This window comes from Phyllostomus discolor, chromosome 10 (assembly GCF_004126475.2).
Source record: "Phyllostomus discolor isolate MPI-MPIP mPhyDis1 chromosome 10, mPhyDis1.pri.v3, whole genome shotgun sequence".
Classification (NCBI taxonomy): domain Eukaryota; kingdom Metazoa; phylum Chordata; class Mammalia; order Chiroptera; family Phyllostomidae; genus Phyllostomus; species Phyllostomus discolor.
This window is the reverse complement of record NC_040912.2, coordinates 92395560-92414831: the sequence shown is the minus strand read 5'-3', so window position 1 is coordinate 92414831 and position 19272 is coordinate 92395560. Positions and strand designations below refer to the sequence as shown.

Genomic DNA, 19272 nt, shown 5'->3' with positions numbered 1-19272 from the left:
ACCAGCCAGGACCACATTCCTCGTTTATTATTCAGGAGACGGCACTCTGGCCAGACGTTTGCCCAAGATCTCTCTCTAGGAAAATTCAGTGGGACTGGAGGGAAAGGAGGGGCCGGGAGCCTTCCAAGTCTTAGGCACAAGGGTGTAGCCTGCTCCTTTCTGCCCTCACTCTCTGTCCCTGGCGGACCCCCCAGGGAGACCTGGGTCACGACAGACCTTCGATGTCCCACACACTGGCTGAACAACCTTGTCCACGTGACCTCGCTGGGCCTCGTATTCTCAGCAGTAAAATCAGGGAGGTAACACGTAACCTGAGACGTTATTACGAAAGTTAAAAGATGTCACACAATGTGCCTGCCTTACCTTCGTCACTTGATTCTAGGGAAATCATACAGGAATTCCAAGAGCACAGGAGATTTTGTTTGTTCTTGTGGGGTTTTTTTTTTGGGGGGGGGTAGTAACATGTATAGAAAAGGTTCTACCAGCCTTGTAGACCGTCAGTTTCCTGTCGGGTGGTGAAGGGGGTGAAGGCGGAGGCCAGGTTTGACCTCTCCGTGGCCCAAGGCAAGCAGCGTGGCTGTGAGGTGTGCACGGCGGGCGTTTCAGGGAGTTACTTGGAGGAGGAGTCGATGGCCTTGGCCTGGAACCACAGACCCCCAAGGCGGCCGCCTGCACAGTGGAGGGTCGGGGGCTTGGAAGGCCTCTCCGCCCCGGGCGTCCCTGCGTCTGCCCCAGAAAGGCTGGGATCTGGAATGATGCAGGGGGACGCTTTTCTCGTGGTTGTCCGCTTCACAGCAAACGGAAGGAGGAGAGTCCCCGCCGGCCACGCGGCCGATGACACGGATGGCGGGGCGGCAATCACGGGGAGCAACAGCTAAGTTCCCTCCACGGCACTTGGGCTGGTTCCAGTTTGTGACGGTTGGAAATAAAACTCAAGAAAATTCGTGAGTGAGCCTGCATCTGGAGGCACGCGCTTGCATCCCTCTGGGGGGCAGAGGAATGGGCGAGTCACATGGTCGGTGCGCTGAATTCTTTTAAGAAACTGCCAAACGGTTTTTCCACGGGCTCCTGCCGTTCTGTCTGCTCATCAGATGCGGCTGAAAAGGTCTCATGGCCCCATGGCGCTGCCGACAGGAATTCTCGGGCCAGGCAGCCTCGGTCGCTCTACCGTTCTGATAGGGGTGTCTGAGTCTCACTGTGGCTTCCATGTGCTCTCCCCTCACAGCGAGTGACACTGAGCATCTTTCCACGAGCCGATGTGCACGTCCTTGTCAGGGAAATGTCTGTTCCAATCTTCTGCCCATTTTTGAATTGGGGTATTTGTCTCTTTATTGTTACGTCGTGAGAGTTTTTAAAGTATACTGTGAGCCCTGGCTGGCATAGCTCAGTGGATTGAGCCCGGGCTGCGAACCAAAGTGTTGCAGGTTCGATTCCCAGTCAGGGTACATGCCTGGGTTGCAGGCCATGACCCCCAGCAACTGCACATTGATGTTTCTCTCTCTCTCTTTCTCCCTCCCTTCCCTCCCTAGAAATAAATAAATAAATAATCTTTAAAAAAAAAGTATACTGTGGCTATAAGACCCTTGTCAAAGATGTGATTTGAAAATATTTTCTCCCGTTATGTAGACTGAGTTTTCACTTTCTCGATCGTGTACGTTGGAACATAGAAGTTTTTAACTTGGATGAAGTCCAGTTTTTCCTCTTACAGTTTGTTTGCTTATGTACGTGTTAGGTTTCATGTCTGAGAAGTTGTTTCCTAAGCCAAGGTCACGAGCATCTGTCGCAGACCCCGTCCTGCAGAGTCTGAGGGGTTTGTGGCTGGAGACAAGGACAAATGCACAGAGGACAGCAGTCCTGGGGAGGAAAAGGGACGGCATGGCATTCTCTTAGGATGGGAGTCCTGCGGCTGCCTCTCTCAAGGGAAGAGAGCCCCAGACCCTCGCCTGGGCAGGCTTTTATTGTTTTTCTCAGGTCTTACATTGAAAAAGGATTCATGGTCTATTACATAGAATATTGTTGGCTACATTTTAGGTGCAATCAAGGAAACGAAAATAGCAAATGCAGAAGGGAGAGGCCGTGAGCTGATTAGCTCCGTCCTTGGGGAAGTTCACACAGGCTTTGGAAATTACCTCGAAGACAGGCAATAAGCATCTACTGTCTCAGACCAGGGCCAGGGAGTTTTAGCAAGGGCAAGCTATGATAGTCTGGGTGCGTTTTCTGGGCCTGGCTCCCACAGGAAAACCGGCCTGAGGGTCCGGCTCCGGCCCACCCCCTCGCTCCTGTGGGCTTTCCCGTGCGGGGCTGAGCCACGTCCACCGTTGCCAACCAGACCGGTTCCCTATGAACACTCACACCGACGTTTTCTCCTGAGGGTTGTACAGTCTTAGCTCTTACACTGAAGGTCCGAGCTTTGTTTTGAGTTAATTTTGTATGTGTGGTGAGGTACACACAGGGTCCAAGTTCATTCTTTGCACGTGCTGTCCAGTTGCCCCAGCACCCACTGGGAAAGATCATTCTTGGCCTCTCTGAATCGCCTTGGCCCCCTGGGTGGAAACGGATTGACCGCACACGTACGGGTTTATCTCTGGACTCTCGATCCTGTTCCATGGGTCTCTGTTTCTACCCTTGGACTACCCATTATTGGCTGATTTTTGAATTTTGAACTGACCTTGAATTGCTGGGATAAACCTCACTTGGTCATGCTATCTCATGGTTTTTACAAATTGTCAAAGTCTATTGCTAAATTTTGTTTAGAATTTTTGCATCTATGTTCATGGTGAATTTTGGTGTAGTTTTCTCATACTGTCTTTGATTTTGATATCACGGTAATACTAACCTCATGGAATGAACTAGAAGTTGTCTCTCCTCTTCCATTTTCTAGAAGAATGTGTGGAGAATTGATATTATTCCTTCCCGAAATGTTTGTACAATTCCCCGGCGTAGCCAGACGGGCCTTAAGTTTTCCCTGTGGAAAGGTTTTAGATATAGAATCAATTTTTAAAATAGATATAGGGTTATTCAGACTGTATATTCTTTTTCTTTTTTCCGACTCTCGCCCAAGTTATGTGTTTATTGCTTTTAGAGAAAGAGGAAGGCAGGGAGGCAGAGAGGGAGAGAAACATCCATCGGTTGCCTCCCGGACCCCCTGACTGGAGATCGAACTGAGAACCGAGGTATGTGCCCTGACTGGGAATTGAACCTGCAACCTACTGAGCCACCTGGCTGGGTTCTATATTTTTCTTAATGGAGCTTGTAGGGTTTTTAAAAAGATTTTATTTAGTTAGTTATTTTAGAGAGAGGGGGAGGGAGGGAGAGGGAGAGAAACATCAATGGGCCCCACAATTCATTGCTGCTCTTTCATTTTTAAAATTAATTTCCTCCGTTTTTTGTCTTGGGTAGTTCCCACGGCTATGCCTTCAAGCTGACTCATATTTCAGTTTATTCTGCCCTCACCAACCTGCGGTTGACCCCGGGCAGGGTTGTCGTTGTTTAATTCAGACACTGTTTTCACCTCTCCAAGCCCAGCTGGGACTTCTGGGGACCGTTCAGGCGTCCGCATCTCTCTGAGCACACGGAAGGCGGCCGCGGTGACGGCGGTCATGTTCTCGCTGCCTGCTCGGCCCGTGTGGGGGGGTGGGCAGTAGCCTCCACCTCTTTTCCCTCCTGGAGTAGCTTGCCCACGGGCACCTGCTGGTAAGTCCCCAGCTGCATACCTGAGAGGCGCCTTGTGGGGACACCTCCTCCCTGGAACTCTGTCCTGCCGCCTCCGGCCACTCGGTGCCTCCCTGACGCTCAGCGGTTTCGGCAACTGGGGGAGTCCACTGGTCTCCCCGCCCAGGCTCCCCGCCCGGGCTCCCCGCCCCTGCTCCGTGGTCTGGACGTGCTCTTGGGGGGTCCCCGCGCTGGGGCTGTTGCAGGTCCCCCCTCCCTCTCCCCTGCCCCTCAGGAACCGCTGTCCTTCTCTGCCTGGTGCCCATTGCCCTGAAAACCATTGCTTCGTGCATTCCGGGTGTTGGGTTTTTGGCTGTTGCAGGTAGGAAGCGGTAGGGTAGACCTGACCCCCGTGGCTCCACCTGAGCCGGAGACGCAAGGCCGAGCTGGCGGGCTCTGAAGGCTGTGTGCCGACGGCCTTCCTGCAGTCCGGGCAGCCTCCGACACGTCTCTGCGGCTGCCGGGGAGAGTCTGGGGGGAGACCCCATGGACATGGGGGCGCACGCACGGGATGGTTAGCAGCTGCTTTCACGCTACAGAGGAGCCGTGCCTTCCTTCACTGGGCCAGACACTGGGGGAGGGCCCGAACATGCCCGTCCCCACGGCGGGGTGACCTCCGAGAGCCACAGGCAGGTAGGTCCAGGCTCTCCCCTTCCCTCCGGGCCGGTCTCTGGGCAAAATGCTCGGGGGGGGGGGGCGGGGGCTGACTTCTGGGTTCAGGCGTCAGCGGCTGGCGGCAGTGGCCAGCGACTGGGGGCAGTGGCCAGCACGACCATGTTCTTGGCAGCAGAGGGGGGTCTGATTGTGGAGCCCCCTTCCTCTTTAGTCTTGAACCTGACTGGAGTGGACAGTGACCCCTGGAGCAGACTGAGTGTCATTTTGGGAATGAGGGGATGCAGGGCTGGGGGTCGGCCCCAGCCCAGGCGTCCAGCCCAGCCTGGCCCTGCACCCTCACACGGGGACCAGGGGACTCCCTCTGCGGTCAGGCGCTGGTCCCCTCCCTCTCTGGATCCCGGCAGTGCCCGCAGGGTGGGGCCTGTGCTCTAAGGGCACAGGGCCGTGTATTGCTCTCCCCGGCGATAATTTTACTTGCCCGATAACTGTCCTCCACACAGTAATAATAATAACACTGAAGCTCCTTAGAGCTTTCTTTTTTAAAAGTTTATTTATCTTTAGAGAATGGGGAAGGGAGGGGGAGAGAGGGAATCATCCGTCCGCTGCCTCTAGCACGCCCCACAGCCAGGGACCTGGCCCGCAACCCAGGCCTGTGCCCTGACTGGGAATCCAGCCTTTAGGTTCTCAGGCCGAGGCTCAGTCCCCTGAGACCCACCAGCCAGGGTGAAAGTTTTCTTTCCTTTTTAATGACACAGTATGTTCAGTGCTGGTGCGGGGTAAAAGTCTAAACAATACAGGGCACGGGAGACCCCCAGAGCCCTCCCTTCCCCCCCTCGCGCATGCGGCTGCTGAGCAGCCCCCACCCCTGCGGAACAGGCCCCGCTCCTGCCCCCGCCCCCGCGTCCCTTGCCCCCGCGTCCCTTCCTCCCCTGCCCCCACCAGCGTCATCCACGAGTTCAAATCCCACTGTCTCCCACCCCCCAACCCTTCAGTGGCCCCTCCCTCGCTGCCTGCAGAGTGGAACGGCAAGCGGATCCGCCAGTTTGGGTGTCTCGGTTAGGCCGCTTGGGGGGTAAACCGCCCCGTGGTGGGACCCCGTCACGGAGTTTTCTTTCAGAGTCTGGGTACGGTCGACCGTTGGGGGAAGGTCCCACCGTCGTGCTGAGGACTGGCTACCCAAAGCCACCCTGCTCACCAACACCCCGCCCCGCCCCGCCCAACACACAATCGCAAATCCCAACCGAAGTTCGCCCCACCAGCCTCTCCAAAGGGTTCCTAGAGGGTTCCCGGAATCCTGTTGCCTTTAGGACCTGGAGGCTCTGAGCCGGGAGCACCCCTCCCCGCCCCCCCCGCGAGGTCGGCGCCGGAACTGCTCTAATGGGAACCAGCCTCCTGGCGCTCCGGGGTCCGGGCTCGTGCAGCGATCCTGCGGGACCCTCCGAGGCGCGCAGCGCGCTGAGTGGGCGCGGCGGTGGGGTGGGTGGGGCGGGGCGGGCGGGGGGTGGCCACCGAAAGAGGCGGGAGAGGTGGGCGGGGCGCAGGGAGGGACGGAGACCTCCGCAGCGTGCGAGCGCCACCGCCCCCTCCACCCGGGGCCAGCGGCTGGTCCTGGCCACCGGTCCTCCACGCCTTCCCCGCGGGACTTCTTTAGAATTGGGGTGCGGGTGATTTCCCAGCCAGGGCGGTCTGGGGCACTCTCCAAGAGGGGACCGCCCCCAAGTCCCCTCAGAGTCTCTCGGGTAGGGTCCTCAGGGCTGGGAGCCTGGAGGAAGCAAACTTGCCAGGTGGAAGCGCGCAGCCGCCGCGCCAAAGAGTTACGGGCGTGCGAGCCTCCCCAACCCCGAGTCTCCCTCTCCCTCCTCCCCAGTCCCGGGAGCTAAAGGCGCAGCCGGGACAGCCCGGAGGGTCACAGGTGGAGGCAACCCCTTGGGCGCTGGGTGCGTGGGCCGCGCTGGGTCCCCAGGGACCCGGGCTGGGGGGTGGGGTCTGGAGCGCAGGCCCGAGAAGTGGGAGGGGACAGGTTGGGGGGTGGTCTCTGAGGAGGAGCCAGGCTGGGCTGTATTGTTCGGCACTCCGCCGGCCCCAGCGCGCGGAGCTGGCCGGTTAGGGCGCGCGGGGCTTGGGGCGCCCGTCTTCCCGTGTTCGCCTCACTGCCGGCGCCCCGAGAAGAGATCCGGGCTCCTCAACGCATCCCGAATCGCCTCTTCCCCGCTCGCCCGGGCCGGAGGGGGCCCGTTCAGGTGGGGTGCGCGTCTTCCGAGGTAGCGTGAGGAAGGGCGGCGCTCCGCGCCCGTGGGGCTGGGACTGCCCCATAGGAGGAACGGGGGTCCCAAGTGGGCGCCCACGCGGCGCCCGCTGGGTCCGTGGACTGGGCTGCCGAGTGGGCGGCGCTGGAGTGAGGGTCCCCCACCTCACGCTGTCGCACCCCGTGCCCTCCGCAGGAGCCCGGGGCCCCCGCCCCCCGCGATGACCCCGAGACGAAGCCTCAGGGAGCGCGGGTGCCCGGACTCCCCTCCCTAGCACACGCGGCTTCCTCCTCGCCGCCCGCCCTACGGCAGGATGGGGGGCAGCGGGTCGGCGCTGAGGGTCTGCGCCGAGCACCGTGGGGGTATCAACTGGCTGAGCCTGAGCCCCGACGGGCAGCGCCTGCTGACGGGCAGCGAGGACGGCACGGCCCGGCTCTGGAGCACCGCGGACGGCCGGTGCTGCGCCCTCCTGCAAGGTACGCGCGCCGCGCCTCCCGCCCCTCCGCCTCGGCCCTTTCCGTCCGCTCGCTGCCCCCACGCCCCCTTCCGGGAGTCCAGCCCCCACCCTCCCGGGGCGCTCGGGGAAGCGCGCGGCCCGAGCCCGGCGTCCGACCAGCCGGGGGCGCGCGGGGTCGGGGCGCAGGGCGAGCTGCGATCCTGGTCATCGGGCCGAGGGGCGCCCTCTGCGGGGCCAAGGTCACAGCTCAGCCCGCTGCGTGCAGTCGTTTCCGTTAAAACAGTTTTAACAAACGAGAAATCGCACCTGTGCGCCCTCAGGTGCGCAGCGCCATGGCAGGCCTCTCACTGGCCAGGTCACCTCTGGCTGGACACCTCTCTCCGCCCGTCAGTGCCGTGGGTTCCGAGCACTACAGCGGGCACCCCTCACACTCCTCTTGTCCCACTCGTGCAGACAGGGAAACTGAGGCACGGGGTTGGGTAACAGCTGGCGCGGCTGGAGCCGAGGCTTGAACCCTCTCTCCCATCCGACCGCCCTGCCCTGCTCTCCGCCGCCTCCTCTCATCTGCAGTTCGGCATGTTTAGAAACCGGACGAAATTAGCAGGAGTTTCATAACGATCTTACAAACGCACATCGGTCTCTCCTTGTGCACTTCCGCATCGGAGGTGGATCTGTTCCTCCCCCTGGCTCCCAGTCCCGTCCGATCAAGTCCTGGGCCAGGGCTCCCCGCGGTCTGAACCCTGTGGGCAGAGGGGGGTGGGGCGGCCGCAGAGGGCGGCCCAGAGAAGAGGCAGCTGCAGGGACCGACAGAAAAGACTGGGGGGGGGGCGGCGGGGCAGGGCAGGGGGCGCCACTTTTCATGCTGAGTAGAGGGTGTGTTCCAGCTCACCTGCCACTGCCCCCCCCCCCCCGGGACCCCGAGCCCCGAGCCCCTCCCGGACGCGGAGGGGCACTCTGACTTCCACTTCGCAGCCCGTCAGCACAAGGGTGTAAGGAGGGCCCGCGCGACCTTGGCAGGAACCCGCGAGCCTCTGCGTGTTCTTTTGAACGCAGTAACTGCATCTTATCTGCGCTCTTCATCCCTTCGAAAATATTTGAGTTTGGCTTTTTTGCTTATTCTGCACAAACCCAACAGCTTGCTGCCAAGGCGCTGTGGTCCCTGGAGACCGGATGGGCCCTGCCTCTCCCACGCCATCCCGCCCCCTCGCCCTCCCTCATCCGTCCCCGGGGGTGGGACTGGGCCTTGCGCCCCGGTTCTGGGCCCTGGAGCCCTGTCTCTGGTCTGTAGATCAGGGTGAGGGGTCAAGGGCGCACTCTGCAGCCGCAGGGCCCCTCTCGGGAGGGTCTCCGAGCCAGGCCTCACTTGGCTCCTGTGTTCGGACGCCGGGTGGGTGCTTGGCGCTCGGAAGAAGGGGCTGTCCACGCTGCGGGGGAGAGAGGGGAGCACGGACCGCTGCTGGGGCCCCGGCCAGCTCAGGGCCAGGTCGCGGACAGGGCAGAAGGTCGGCCTGGCCCTGCTTAAAATATGAGGGTTTTTTTGTTTTTTTTGTGTTTTTTTTTCACATGGAAAAGCTTATTTTTATTATCACCTCTCAAGTCTTTGTTTATGGGTTATATGGTTACTGATTTGCAATCAATGTTTATATATATATGTGTATATATATATATATGTATTTTTTTTTTTTTTTTACTTTGACGGTCTCGAAAGCAGCCCCGTGCCTCAGTCTGCGGCACCCGTGGCCGAGTGGCTGCAGGTGCCCTCGGGTCCTCTCGTTTCTCCGGGTTTTTCCTGGCCTGATTCCCACTGGCTCTCGGCACTTCCTGTGAGGCGGGAGGAAGCAGCCTGAGAGGGGGTGACGCCCCGCACGGCAGACTGTCTGGGGGTCTGGGTCCCAGTCCGCCCTGGGCCCCTGGAGGACTGCGGGCCATGAGGCTGCGCGTGGGGCCGGCGGGGTGGCACCTCCCCGCCTTCGGGGCTGCCCGCCAGCCGGCCCCCACGGTGCTGCGCCCTCCTATCGGCAGGTCTGGTCTCAGGGAGAGTTTGTTGATGATCCTGACACAGTCGATCAACTCGGAGGGCTGGCAAGGCGCTGAGCTGTGCTCTGCCAAACACACTTTGCCCTCGACTTTCACACTGACGTGGTTTCTAAGGGAAACACGATCTCCAGTTTCTCCGAGTGTTTATTTAATTCGCGCAAATGTTGTTTTCTCAGAGGCCGGGTACAGGCTCCCCAAGAAGACGGAACACCATTTCTCTCTCAGTTTTAAATAAATTCTGTTTCTTAGAAGTCAGGAAGTGGAATTCTTCCGAGAGTCGCTAAGGGTAAACTCAGCGCCCCGCTCCACCTCCCCAAAAAGTATGACTTAGCCCGAAACCCACAGGAGATTCCAAACCCCCACCTGCCTGGTGACCCTGGACATCTCCCTGAAATTTTAAAATTCGATCAAAATCGTTAATATAGTGAATACATCTCCCAAACTCGTGGGTATTTGAATCCCTCAGTCTTCTCACCTGTGAAAAGGAAAGGTCCACCTTCTGGTGCCTGAACGCCCCCCAGAGAGGCTCAGCCTCAGTCCCCCGAGCCAGAAGCATCTCTGCGGGAAGGAGAGGCCCCGGCGGGGGCCGCGGTCTCCTGGGCAGGGGCAGCTTCACAACACAGGTCCCGATTCTAATTCCACAAATAGGGCAATGTGGTGTGTTTTTTTTTAATTTTAAAGATTTTATTTCATTTTAGAGAGAGGGGAAGGGAGGGAGGAAGAGAGGGAGAGAAACATCCATGTGTGGTTGCCTCTCACACACCCCCTACTGGGGACCTGGCCCACAACCCAGGCATGTGCCCTGGCTGGGAATCGAACAGGCGGCCCTTTGGTTCGCAGGCCAGTGCTCAGTCCACTGAGCCACACCAGCCAGGGCACAAGGGAGATCTTTAAAAGACCTGACAACCGGGTAGATGAGAGGGGTGACCAGTGCACTAGGCTGAGACCCCAGGCTCTGCGAGGCCCTCCCTCTGTCCCAGATGTCCATCTTTGCTGGGTCCCTACCTCGTCCACCATTGCTGCCAAAACCCTGAGTTTAGGCCTCGGGGAGTGCGGGGTCCTCTCCCAGGTGCCCTTCTCCCCCCCACACAGTGCCACGGGGACCGTTCCCCCTCTGCTCTGCACGTGCCAGGCCCGAGACTGACTGTCTCTGCTGGGCAGGCCGCCCGCTCTGACAGCAGGGAGCGCGGCCGCCTCCTTTCCACGTCTGCACCGTTCCCTGCGGCTGCCATGGCCAGTGACCGCACAGGGTGCCTTGGAACAACAGAAGCTCATTCTTGCACAGTGCTGGGGGCCGGGACTCCAGAATCAGTGGCCCTGGGCCGAAAGCAGCGTGTTGGCAGGGCTACGCTGCTCTGAAACCTGTCGGGGAGGATGTGGTGGGTCACTTCTTCGAGCTGCAGGGGGGTCAGCGTGCCTCGGCTTGTGGCCGCATCACCCCAGTCTTCGGGGCCAGCACCCTCAGGTCTCTCTCCGCTCTGCCTTCACGGTGTCCTCTCTCTGCCTCCTTATTTCACTTGTGCTTGCACTGAGGCCCACCGCCCCGATAACCCAGGATAACCTCCCCATCCCAGAACCCTTCACTTAATTACATCTGCCATGTGTCTTTTTCCAACAGTGTAACATTCCAAGGGTCCAGGAAACTGGGATTTGATCTTCTGTCTACCCCCGTGTTTCTCCCTGAGTGTGAGCACCACTAACACCCAGCATTTGCTCGGTCTGCACTACAGCCCTACAAGATGGGCATTGTTGCTCTCCCTGTGTCAGACGAGGAAACTGAGGCACGGAGAGGGGAGACAGCTTGCCCGTGGGCAGTCAGCAGCAGCTCCGGGAGCCCAGCCCAGGCGTTGGGCTCTGAGGACTAGGCCCTTGGCCTCTATACTTCCTGCCTCTGTAACGTTGGGTTTGTTGAATGACTGAGTGAATACCAGTAGCTGAAAAGTCTGAAGAAGGCTGAAAGGTGATGATGAAGAGGAGGGAACAAAAGAATTCAGGGGAGGCCCTGGCCTGTGTGGGTCGGGTGGTTGGAGCATCATCCCATAACTGAAAGGTTTGGGGTTTGATTCCCAGTCAGGGCACATGCCTAGGTTGTGGGTTCGATCCCCGGTCCAGACGCGTAAGGGAAGCAGCCAATTTGCTGCTTCTCTCTCTCATTGATGTTTCTCTCTCTTCCTATCTCTCAAAAAGCAATGGAAGAATGTCCTCATGTCTTTGGGTGATCATAAAAAAAGGTTTGGGGGCAGGGTGAGTGCACCCTGAGTTGCTCCAGGCACCCCACATACCCTCCCAGAATTAGCTGCTCATTTCAAAGGGCTAGTCAACTCCGGACTTGTCTCGAACGCTCCTGCCCCGGGCTTTCTTCCCTTCTTTGCCGTCTCAAGCATTTGCCCCAGAATTAAAGCTCAAGCCGGCCTGCTGCCTGGGCTCACGAGCCTGGCCTCGTCCGCAGGACACGAGAGCTACGTGACCTTCTGCCAGCTGGAGAACGAGGCGGCCTTCACGTGCAGCGCTGACCGCACCATCAGGAAGTGGGACGTGCTGACCGGGCGCTGCCTGCAGGTGTTCCGAGGGCACACATCCAGCGTGAACAGGTGAGCCCGGCCGGGGGCCCCGGGCTGCCAGGCAGCGAGGCTGAGCCCCAGGGGACAGAGAGGCAGGCCTGGGGCCTCGGCCCTGGAGGATGGCAGCTCCTCTGGGGAAGCCCCCCTGTGCTCTCGTGGGTCGGCCACTGAGGGCACATAGCAGTGGAAGGCTCAGGACAGGAGTGTCCCCAGGTGTGACAGGTGCCACCTGCCCAGGGCTGCAGGTAGGGGCTGAGGAGGCAAAGGTAGGGAAGGGAGGCCCCTCCCACACACGGACCTGGCTGCACTGCTGCCCCCTGCTGGGCACAGGGGAGGGTGTCAGAGGCCACAGCTCCGGAGATGACCCCCAATCCCAGAGGAAATGGCTTCGTTGGCACCTGATGGTGGACCAGGGGCTTGGAGGAGGAGCCAGCGGGGGTGGCTCTGAACGTGAAGCCCAGAGTAGTTTTATGTTTTATTTCAATTTATGGGTGTTCATTTTAGAGAAGAGAGAAAGAAGCATCCATTTGTGGTTCCACTTTTTCATGGGTTCATTGGTTGCTTCCTATGTGGAACACTATGTTCGAACCCCTGACTGGGGATCGAACCCACAACTTTGGTGTGTGGGGACGACACTCTAACCCACTGAGTGATGCAGCCCCAGGGGAGCCCAGGATATTTTCAGATATTCTGTGTAACTCTGTATAACTGCGGAGCAGCCGCTGCGGGCCATGTGTTGGGAGGGAGCGGAGGGGGAGGTCGGGGTGGACCGCAGGCTCAGCACACGGTGGGGCTTCTGGGAGGCATCCTAGCGGAGAGGGGCGGGGAGTGTGGCCGCCGGGTGGAGAGAGGGGTCTTTTCCGGCCTCAGTGCAGAGGCAGCTGACCTCCGGCCCCGGAGGCGCCCACACGGGGGTGGGTGGTGCTGTGGGTGGAAATGACCAAGGATGCCTTGAGTCTGGGCTTCGTTCTGTGGGCAGTGGCCTCTGCCAGGGCCCCTGCCATTTCTAGGGGTGCTCCCCTGGCCCTCTCCCTGTCCCCCCGAAACAGGGGCCGGGACACTGCAGCCCATGATTTTCTCTGGGAGCACTCCTTGCTTCCCATTGCCTGGGCTCACTGACCACGGAAGACACCAGCCACAGGGACCCTGGGACAGCCCGCAGGGCCCACCCCGCCACCGGGCCACCTGCAGGCCTGAGCCCTGGTCTTTCTCTCCCGCCCCCAGGATCCTCGTCGCCAACAACCAGCTCTTCAGCAGCTCCTACGACCGGACAGCTCGCGCCTGGAGCGGTGGACAAGGGGCAGGTGGCCCGGGAGTTCCGGGGCCACCGCAACTGTGTGCTGACCCTGGCCTACTCCGCGCCCTGGGACCTCCCCGGGGCTCCCTTCGAGGAGGAGGCCGTGGCCGGGGGCTGCTGGTGACCGGCAGCACGGACGGCACGGCCAAGGTATGGCAGGTGGCCAGCGGCTGCTGCCACCAGACGCTGCGGGGCCACACGGGGGCCGTGCTGTGCCTCGTGCTGGACACGCCCAGACACACGGCCTTCACGGGCAGCACGGACGCCACCGTCCGCGCCTGGGACATCCTGAGCGGGGCGCAGCTGCGGGTGTTCCGGGAGCACCGCGGCTCCGTCATCTGTCTGGAGGTGAGCCCCGCCCGCCCTGTCAGCCCCCCTCCCCCCGTCTGCCGGGGCCCCTGGGTGCCCGCTGCTGCCCTGCCCCAGAGCGCCGGCAGCTCCAGCTGCCTGAGTCCTCAAAAGGCTGCCGTCTGCACCCACATTTCCTCTGTTGAGGAGGACACCGGTCCTACCGGCTTGGGCAGGGGTCACCTAAGTGACACCTGGCAGTAGTAGGCACTAAGCCCGTGGACCCCGGTGGCCCTTGCTCCTACCGGGCCCAGCACCATCCGTGTCGAACCTGTGGCCCCACGAGGAGGACCCGACGCGGCCCTTATTTATGGTGAAGCTGCCGAGGAGCAGAGTCCGTGACTTGGCCAAGGGCAAAGTCATGGTCGGGATGGAAAGCCAGGCCTGCCTGACCACCTGGGGGCCGGGTTGGGCAGGCAGTGGGGCCCATGGGCAGGGGCATTTCTGGCTCCTCCCCCTTCTCCGCTGAGACCAGCGCGTGCCCCGCCCCTGGCGCTCAGAGGCTGGGAGGGGCCTGGGAGCCACCTAGTGGGGCCCGGCTGCACCAGCGTCCCTCCTCCGCAGCTCGTGAACCGGCACGTATACTCGGGCAGCGCGGACAGGACCGTCAAGTGCTGGCTGGTGGACACAGGAGAGCGTGTGCGCACGTTCGCAGCCCACAGACACAGCGTGAGCGCCCTCAAGTACCACGCGGGCACCTGTAAGTGGCTCGGTCCCCGACCCTCCCCTCTCACCACCTCAGCCTGCCGCGCCTGCCTTGTTGCTGCCTGCCCCTGTCACTCCTCACCTCCCGCCAGGCCCTCCCTGCTCAGGGCCTCTCCGTGTCTCCACTTCTCCCAGAGGTTCCCTCCTTGAGCCTCAGCTGCCGTTCAGGACGGTCAGCGCCCAAGGCAGCCGCGGCCGGGCCACCTCCAATGCACGCGCGTCTAAAGCGTTGTCTCCAAAGAAGGCCCGAGTAAGGGTGCGGGAATTCCTAACTTTACCCCACAAAAACATGCCCAGACCTGAAAGTTCAGAGGTCCTGGGGTCAAGAGCATGTCTCAAGGACACATGCTCATTCTCAGACGGTAACACCGCTGAGCCAGGCTTGAGGGCCACATGGGTCTGGCTGCACTTGGCATTTAGGCTTGACTACAGAGAAGGGCAAACCCAGACAGCAGCGGGTTACACGAGGCAGTGCTTTATTTCTCTCAGATAGAAGAATTTTAGGAGTTGTCAGTTATCAGGCACCCAGATTCCTTCTGTCACTTCGCTTCATGGTCCTTGGCGCATATCTTCTGTCTTTAAGGGGGGTCTCATGGTACAAGATAGCTGCTGGAGCTCCAGCCATCTCATCATGTTTTCGGCAGGCAGGAAGAAGAGGGAAGGGCAAAAGGATGTGTTTCTTAGTTGATTAGGCCCCTTTAAAGCTCTTCCTGGAAGTCCTACCCAAAGACTTTTTTTTGTTTAATTTATTTATTTTCAGAGAAAGGGTAAGGGAGGGGAAAAGAGAGGAAGAGAAGCACCAATGTGTGAAACATGGATCAGTTGCCTTTCGCACGCCCCCAGCTCAGGGTCTTGCCCACAACCTAGGCATGTGCCCTGACCGAGAATCGAACCGGTGACCTTTTGCTTTGCGGGATGAGTCACGCCCAGTGTGCTGAACCACACTAGTCAGGGCAACCACCCGAAGACTTTTGCATACACCTGGTAGATTGCTGCCTGCAGGTGAGGCTGAATAATACAGTCTCTCGCCCGGGGACCCAGCTCACAGGATTAGCCAGGGGCGTCTTGTGAAGCAAGAAGGGCGGGGTGGCTCATCGGGTGGGTGGGCAAGAAGCTGTTGGTGCCGCTGGTCGAAAATGGTCACGCATCTGGGCCTGGCCAGCTCTGTCCCACCGGCTTGCCATGTATTTCCACCCCAGACACACCCCGAAGACACCCACTGTTCCCGGGAAGCAGCCCCCCAAACCTCACCACAGCTATGCGGCAGGGGTCCCCCAGATTCCCGAGCCCCTCTCTCCAAGTGATCCCCAGTGTTACATTTTGCCATCAGCTCCCCCCCTTGCACACACACACACACACACACACACAGCAGGAAGCCAGCCCCAGAGGCGCTGACCCCGAGAGTCACCGCCCCCCCCAGCACCGGAGTGAGGGGGCAGGCTGGGGTGCGGGACGAGTCGGGGTGGGAAACTCAGGCTGACTTCACAGCAGAGGTGCGAGGTGAAGACGGCTCTGGAAATAGAGCCCGAGACGCCCTCGAGACTCAGGTGTCTGACACGGGCCAATTATGTTTCTCTTCCTCCCGTGTCCAAACCGGTGCGTGCGATTACGGCTCTGCTCCCAGGTGGGGGGCCTCTGGTGGGAAAAGAATGTCGCCTAGAGCGCCTCCCCTTGGCAGCAGCTGGGACGGACGCTGCTGCTGTATGGGATCCCGGGGACCCTGTCTGTGGCTCCTTGTCCAGATACCTGGTCCTTGGCCTTGGCCCTCACCCCAGGCTGCAGGATGATCAGACTTGACTCCCGACCCTCCCCCCGCCCACGCGCGGCCCAGCAGGTGGGCTGAGTTGCTGGGAGGGGCCGGCAGGAGAGGAGCTGGAGAGGCCCCGGAGTGCAAACCGCCCCTCCGGGGCCACAGGCGCAGGTGGCTTTCGTAGAAAGGCTGGGAGTAGCAGCTGACACGGGAAGGGGGTGCCTGCCGTGGCTGTGCGGGCCCCAAGTGGGTGCAGCGGATGCTGTGGGCGCCACGTTCTCGGGTGCTTCTTGCTGCAGTTCCGGGGTCTTCTCCCCGAGTGTGTCCCCGTGAGGGGCGGGGCAGAGTGGGGCTGGGAGTGGACACCCACACAAGAGGCCCTCGGCCAGCGGCTGGTGGAAATTGTGGGATCCCGTCACCCAGCGTCTTTGCCCTCGGGCAGGACAGCTCTGCCCCGTGGGCACCTCCTCCTGAGGGCTCGCCAGCAGGCCTGTGTGGGGGTCCTTCGGTCCCGTCTCTCTCCACATCTTGGAGTGTCCTGCCAGATGAGCTAGTGGCACTAAAATCCTGGGGCTGGCTTATGGGACCACCTGGGCCAGACGCTAAGGGACCAGAGGGTCTGTGTTCGTGTCGTGGACCCTGACCAGCAGTGTCAGCATCGTCAGGAACTGGCTAGAAATGCAGGTTCCCAGGCCCGCCCAGCCCGCCTAAATCAGAAACTCGGGTGGGCCCAGCAGCCTGCGTCTTCACGAGCCAAGCAGGTGATTCCAATGGCAGTGGGCTTGGGGAGCCCCTGCGGAGTTCTCCAAGGAAACCTGCAAGAGGTTGGGCAGGGGTACGGCGCCCCGGAGGGTCTGGGCCGGCCCGGGCTGGGAGGGCCGGGTTCATCACTTGGGGTGGAGCGGGGGAGCGCTTCCGGCCTGTCCTGGGCCCCAGGAGGCCGCTGAGGTGGTGGGGGAGGGGTGATTCCCCCTGAGGCGGGGGCTTCAGAGCTGCGGGAACACTGCGCGGAGAAACCAAGCTTCCCCGACGGCTTCCACCGAAGGGCCTGCGTGGGAGCCTGGGCCCAGGGGGGGCTCAGGAGGGTGGAGGCCAGTGCAGGAAGAAGGTTCGGCAGCCACAGTGCGCAGACCGCAGAGAGCCCTTCCAGAGCCGCAGCGGTCACCGCGACTCCACTCGGGAATGTGCTCAGACAGTGAGGGTGCCGCCTCCTTGCTTCCAAGGGGCTGCCTCCATCCCCCACGTGAGCCTTAGGACTGCCTCCTGAGGCGGGCGGATGGGCCCCGGAGCCCGACCAGGTGGTTCGGCCTGCCCGCCCCGCCCCTGCCCAACCCCCGCCCCGCGGCGTCCGCGAGACGCAGAGGGCGAGCGGGCAGGCGGCCCAGCGGCGCGTGTGTCCACAGTGTTCACGGGCAGCGGGGACGCCCGCGCGCGCGCCTTCGACGCCGAGTCCGGAGCGCTGCAGAGGGTGTTCCGCGGCCACGCCTTCATCATCAACTGCATCCAGGTTGGTGCCCCCTGGCGGCTGTCCCCCGGGCCCCGCGGCGCGCCCTCCTGCGCCCGCCTGCCCTGGAGGGCGGGCAAGGGAAGGAGAGCACGTGCCCACGCCCCCAGCACGCCACGGGCAGACCGTCCTCCCCGAGGCCGAGGTCCCCTGGGCTGGCCCGTCCGCATCCTTCGGCGGTGGTAGTGGCTGACCGTCGCGCCCGTGCCTGGGCCTACGGGGGCTGCTGTAGGGCAGGGTCTGTGCGTGGCTGACGGCGCAGCTGCGGGGACCGCTGCTGTGGCGCACTGAGGCCGGGGGTGGGGGGTGGTAGCGGGCCGCCCCTCAGCGCCCGCGCCTGCCCCCCCCCCACCCCGCAGGTGCATGGCCAGGTGCTGTACACGGCCTCGCACGACGGCGCGCTGCGCCTCTGGGACGTGCGCGGGCTCCCCCGCGCCCCGCCGCGGCGCCCGGGGCCCCAGCGCAGCCTCTCGCGCCTCTTCAGCAACAAGGTGGGCTGCGCCGCTGGCCCCCTGCAGCCGGCCTGAGCCCGCCCACACCCGCCCACGGCCCCAGCTGGGGACCCGCGGAGTGAGCGCGCCCGCCCCCTGGCGGCCCAGTTCTCCGCGTGCGCGGCGGTTTTGCCTTTCTCTTCGTTTCCGTGGACGTTCGAGGCTCCCCTGTCCCCTGCGAGCTGGCCCACGGGAAGAGACTGCTCGAGCTCCCCCCCGCCCAGGGGACCTCGGCCCCACCCCCTTCACTCCGGGCCCCGCATCACGGCCCACCCGGGACCCTCCAGGGTCTCGAGCTCCAAGTGCCTGAGGGTCCCGGCAAGCCAAGCCTTTCCTGCTGAGAGGAAACGGACGTTTCTTCCAAAAAAGCCACTGAGCCGCAGAGTATTATTTTTGCAAATGATTTTTTCCCGAGGACGCTGGTAAAGAGCCGAAATAAACGTCCTTAAAAGTGCTCTGAAGCTCTTTTGTTCTGCAAACTGAGTGTCAGCTTCCGCTCAGAGGAACGGCACCAGGGACCGGGCCTCCCGCACCTGCCCCTCGTGGTGGGGGAAATGAGGGGCTGTGGCCGATGGCCCCTCCAGGGTCGTTGCTATGGGGAGTGGCCGCGGAAGAGGCCGGGGAGCAAGGACCCGGCTCCCCAAGCTGCGAGGGGACCTTGGGGACCCGTTGCTCCTGCTTTAGGGCCCCCGTTTCTGCATGAATCGGGGAGGGCCGTTTCCCTCCGTCTGGGGCAACAGATCCCCGGCCACGTGCCCTGGAGCCAGCCCTGCCGTCCGCGTGGTGAAGGCGGGACAAGGACACGGGAGCGGCTGGAGTACCCTTAGCCAGGGCGTGCTTCATGGGAGAAGTGGGGTTCAGGCTCTGGAGAGGCTCCGGGAGGGGAGCCGCCCCCAGCAGCTCCTCTCACCACCAGGAGGGGGCGCTCTTCTCGCTCCTGGCTTGTGCATACTTGATGCATCCACCGTGCCGCGCGTGCCAGGCCCTGGCTGGGCCCCCGTGCAGAAGGAGAAGCTGCAGTAGACACTGTCTGCCCTTGAGAACTCAGCATCTCGCGGAGGACAAGCCTCCCTGGGCAGAGGCAGCTGTTGATGCAGAGCGGTGGGCGCTTCCGTTGTCTCCGTGCAGACGGTGCTGCGTTAGTGGGCCGCACAGCTGGAGGGGCCTCCCCTGCTCCCTGGGTGCCCAGGTCCAGGCCTGATGGGCAGCACCGGCACCCGGTGTGGTAGGAAGGGGTGCACACCCCCAAGCCTTGGGGGTGCAGGGACCTCCCCAGGAAAACAGGCTCGCTGGCGGGAACCTGCGGAGGCCGCATCTCTGACTCCGCATTCTTCAGGCGGGACTCAAGGCGCACGGCCGGCCGAGGTCTGGGGTTCCCTGGGGGCCCCATGCGGTGTCTGGGAGCGCTCACTTCCTAGCCAGGGACTGCCCACCCCATGGGGGCTCCCCAGGACGCTGAAGTTCACGTCAGGGAGGGCGGGCAGAGCACCACCTTGAGTACCTGTGCCCACGTTTACCCGCCTCTTCAGACTGCTTTGCACACCGGCAGC

The 19272-nt window shown here is 61.8% G+C and overlaps 1 protein-coding gene across 1 annotated transcript; it reads left to right on the top strand.

The window, feature by feature from the left end:
* The first annotated feature begins 5831 nt into the window (after window positions 1-5831).
* Window positions 5832-17821, top strand: WDR86 (WD repeat domain 86). The gene is given in 8 exon segments (XM_028525780.2): window positions 5832-7048; window positions 11516-11657; window positions 12852-12915; window positions 12917-13037; window positions 13040-13272; window positions 13837-13972; window positions 17131-17234; window positions 17591-17821. Coding segments are annotated over 8 exon segments (1131 nt in total). The 5' UTR covers window positions 5832-6885; the 3' UTR covers window positions 17759-17821.
* The last annotated feature ends 1451 nt before the right edge of the window (window positions 17822-19272 follow it).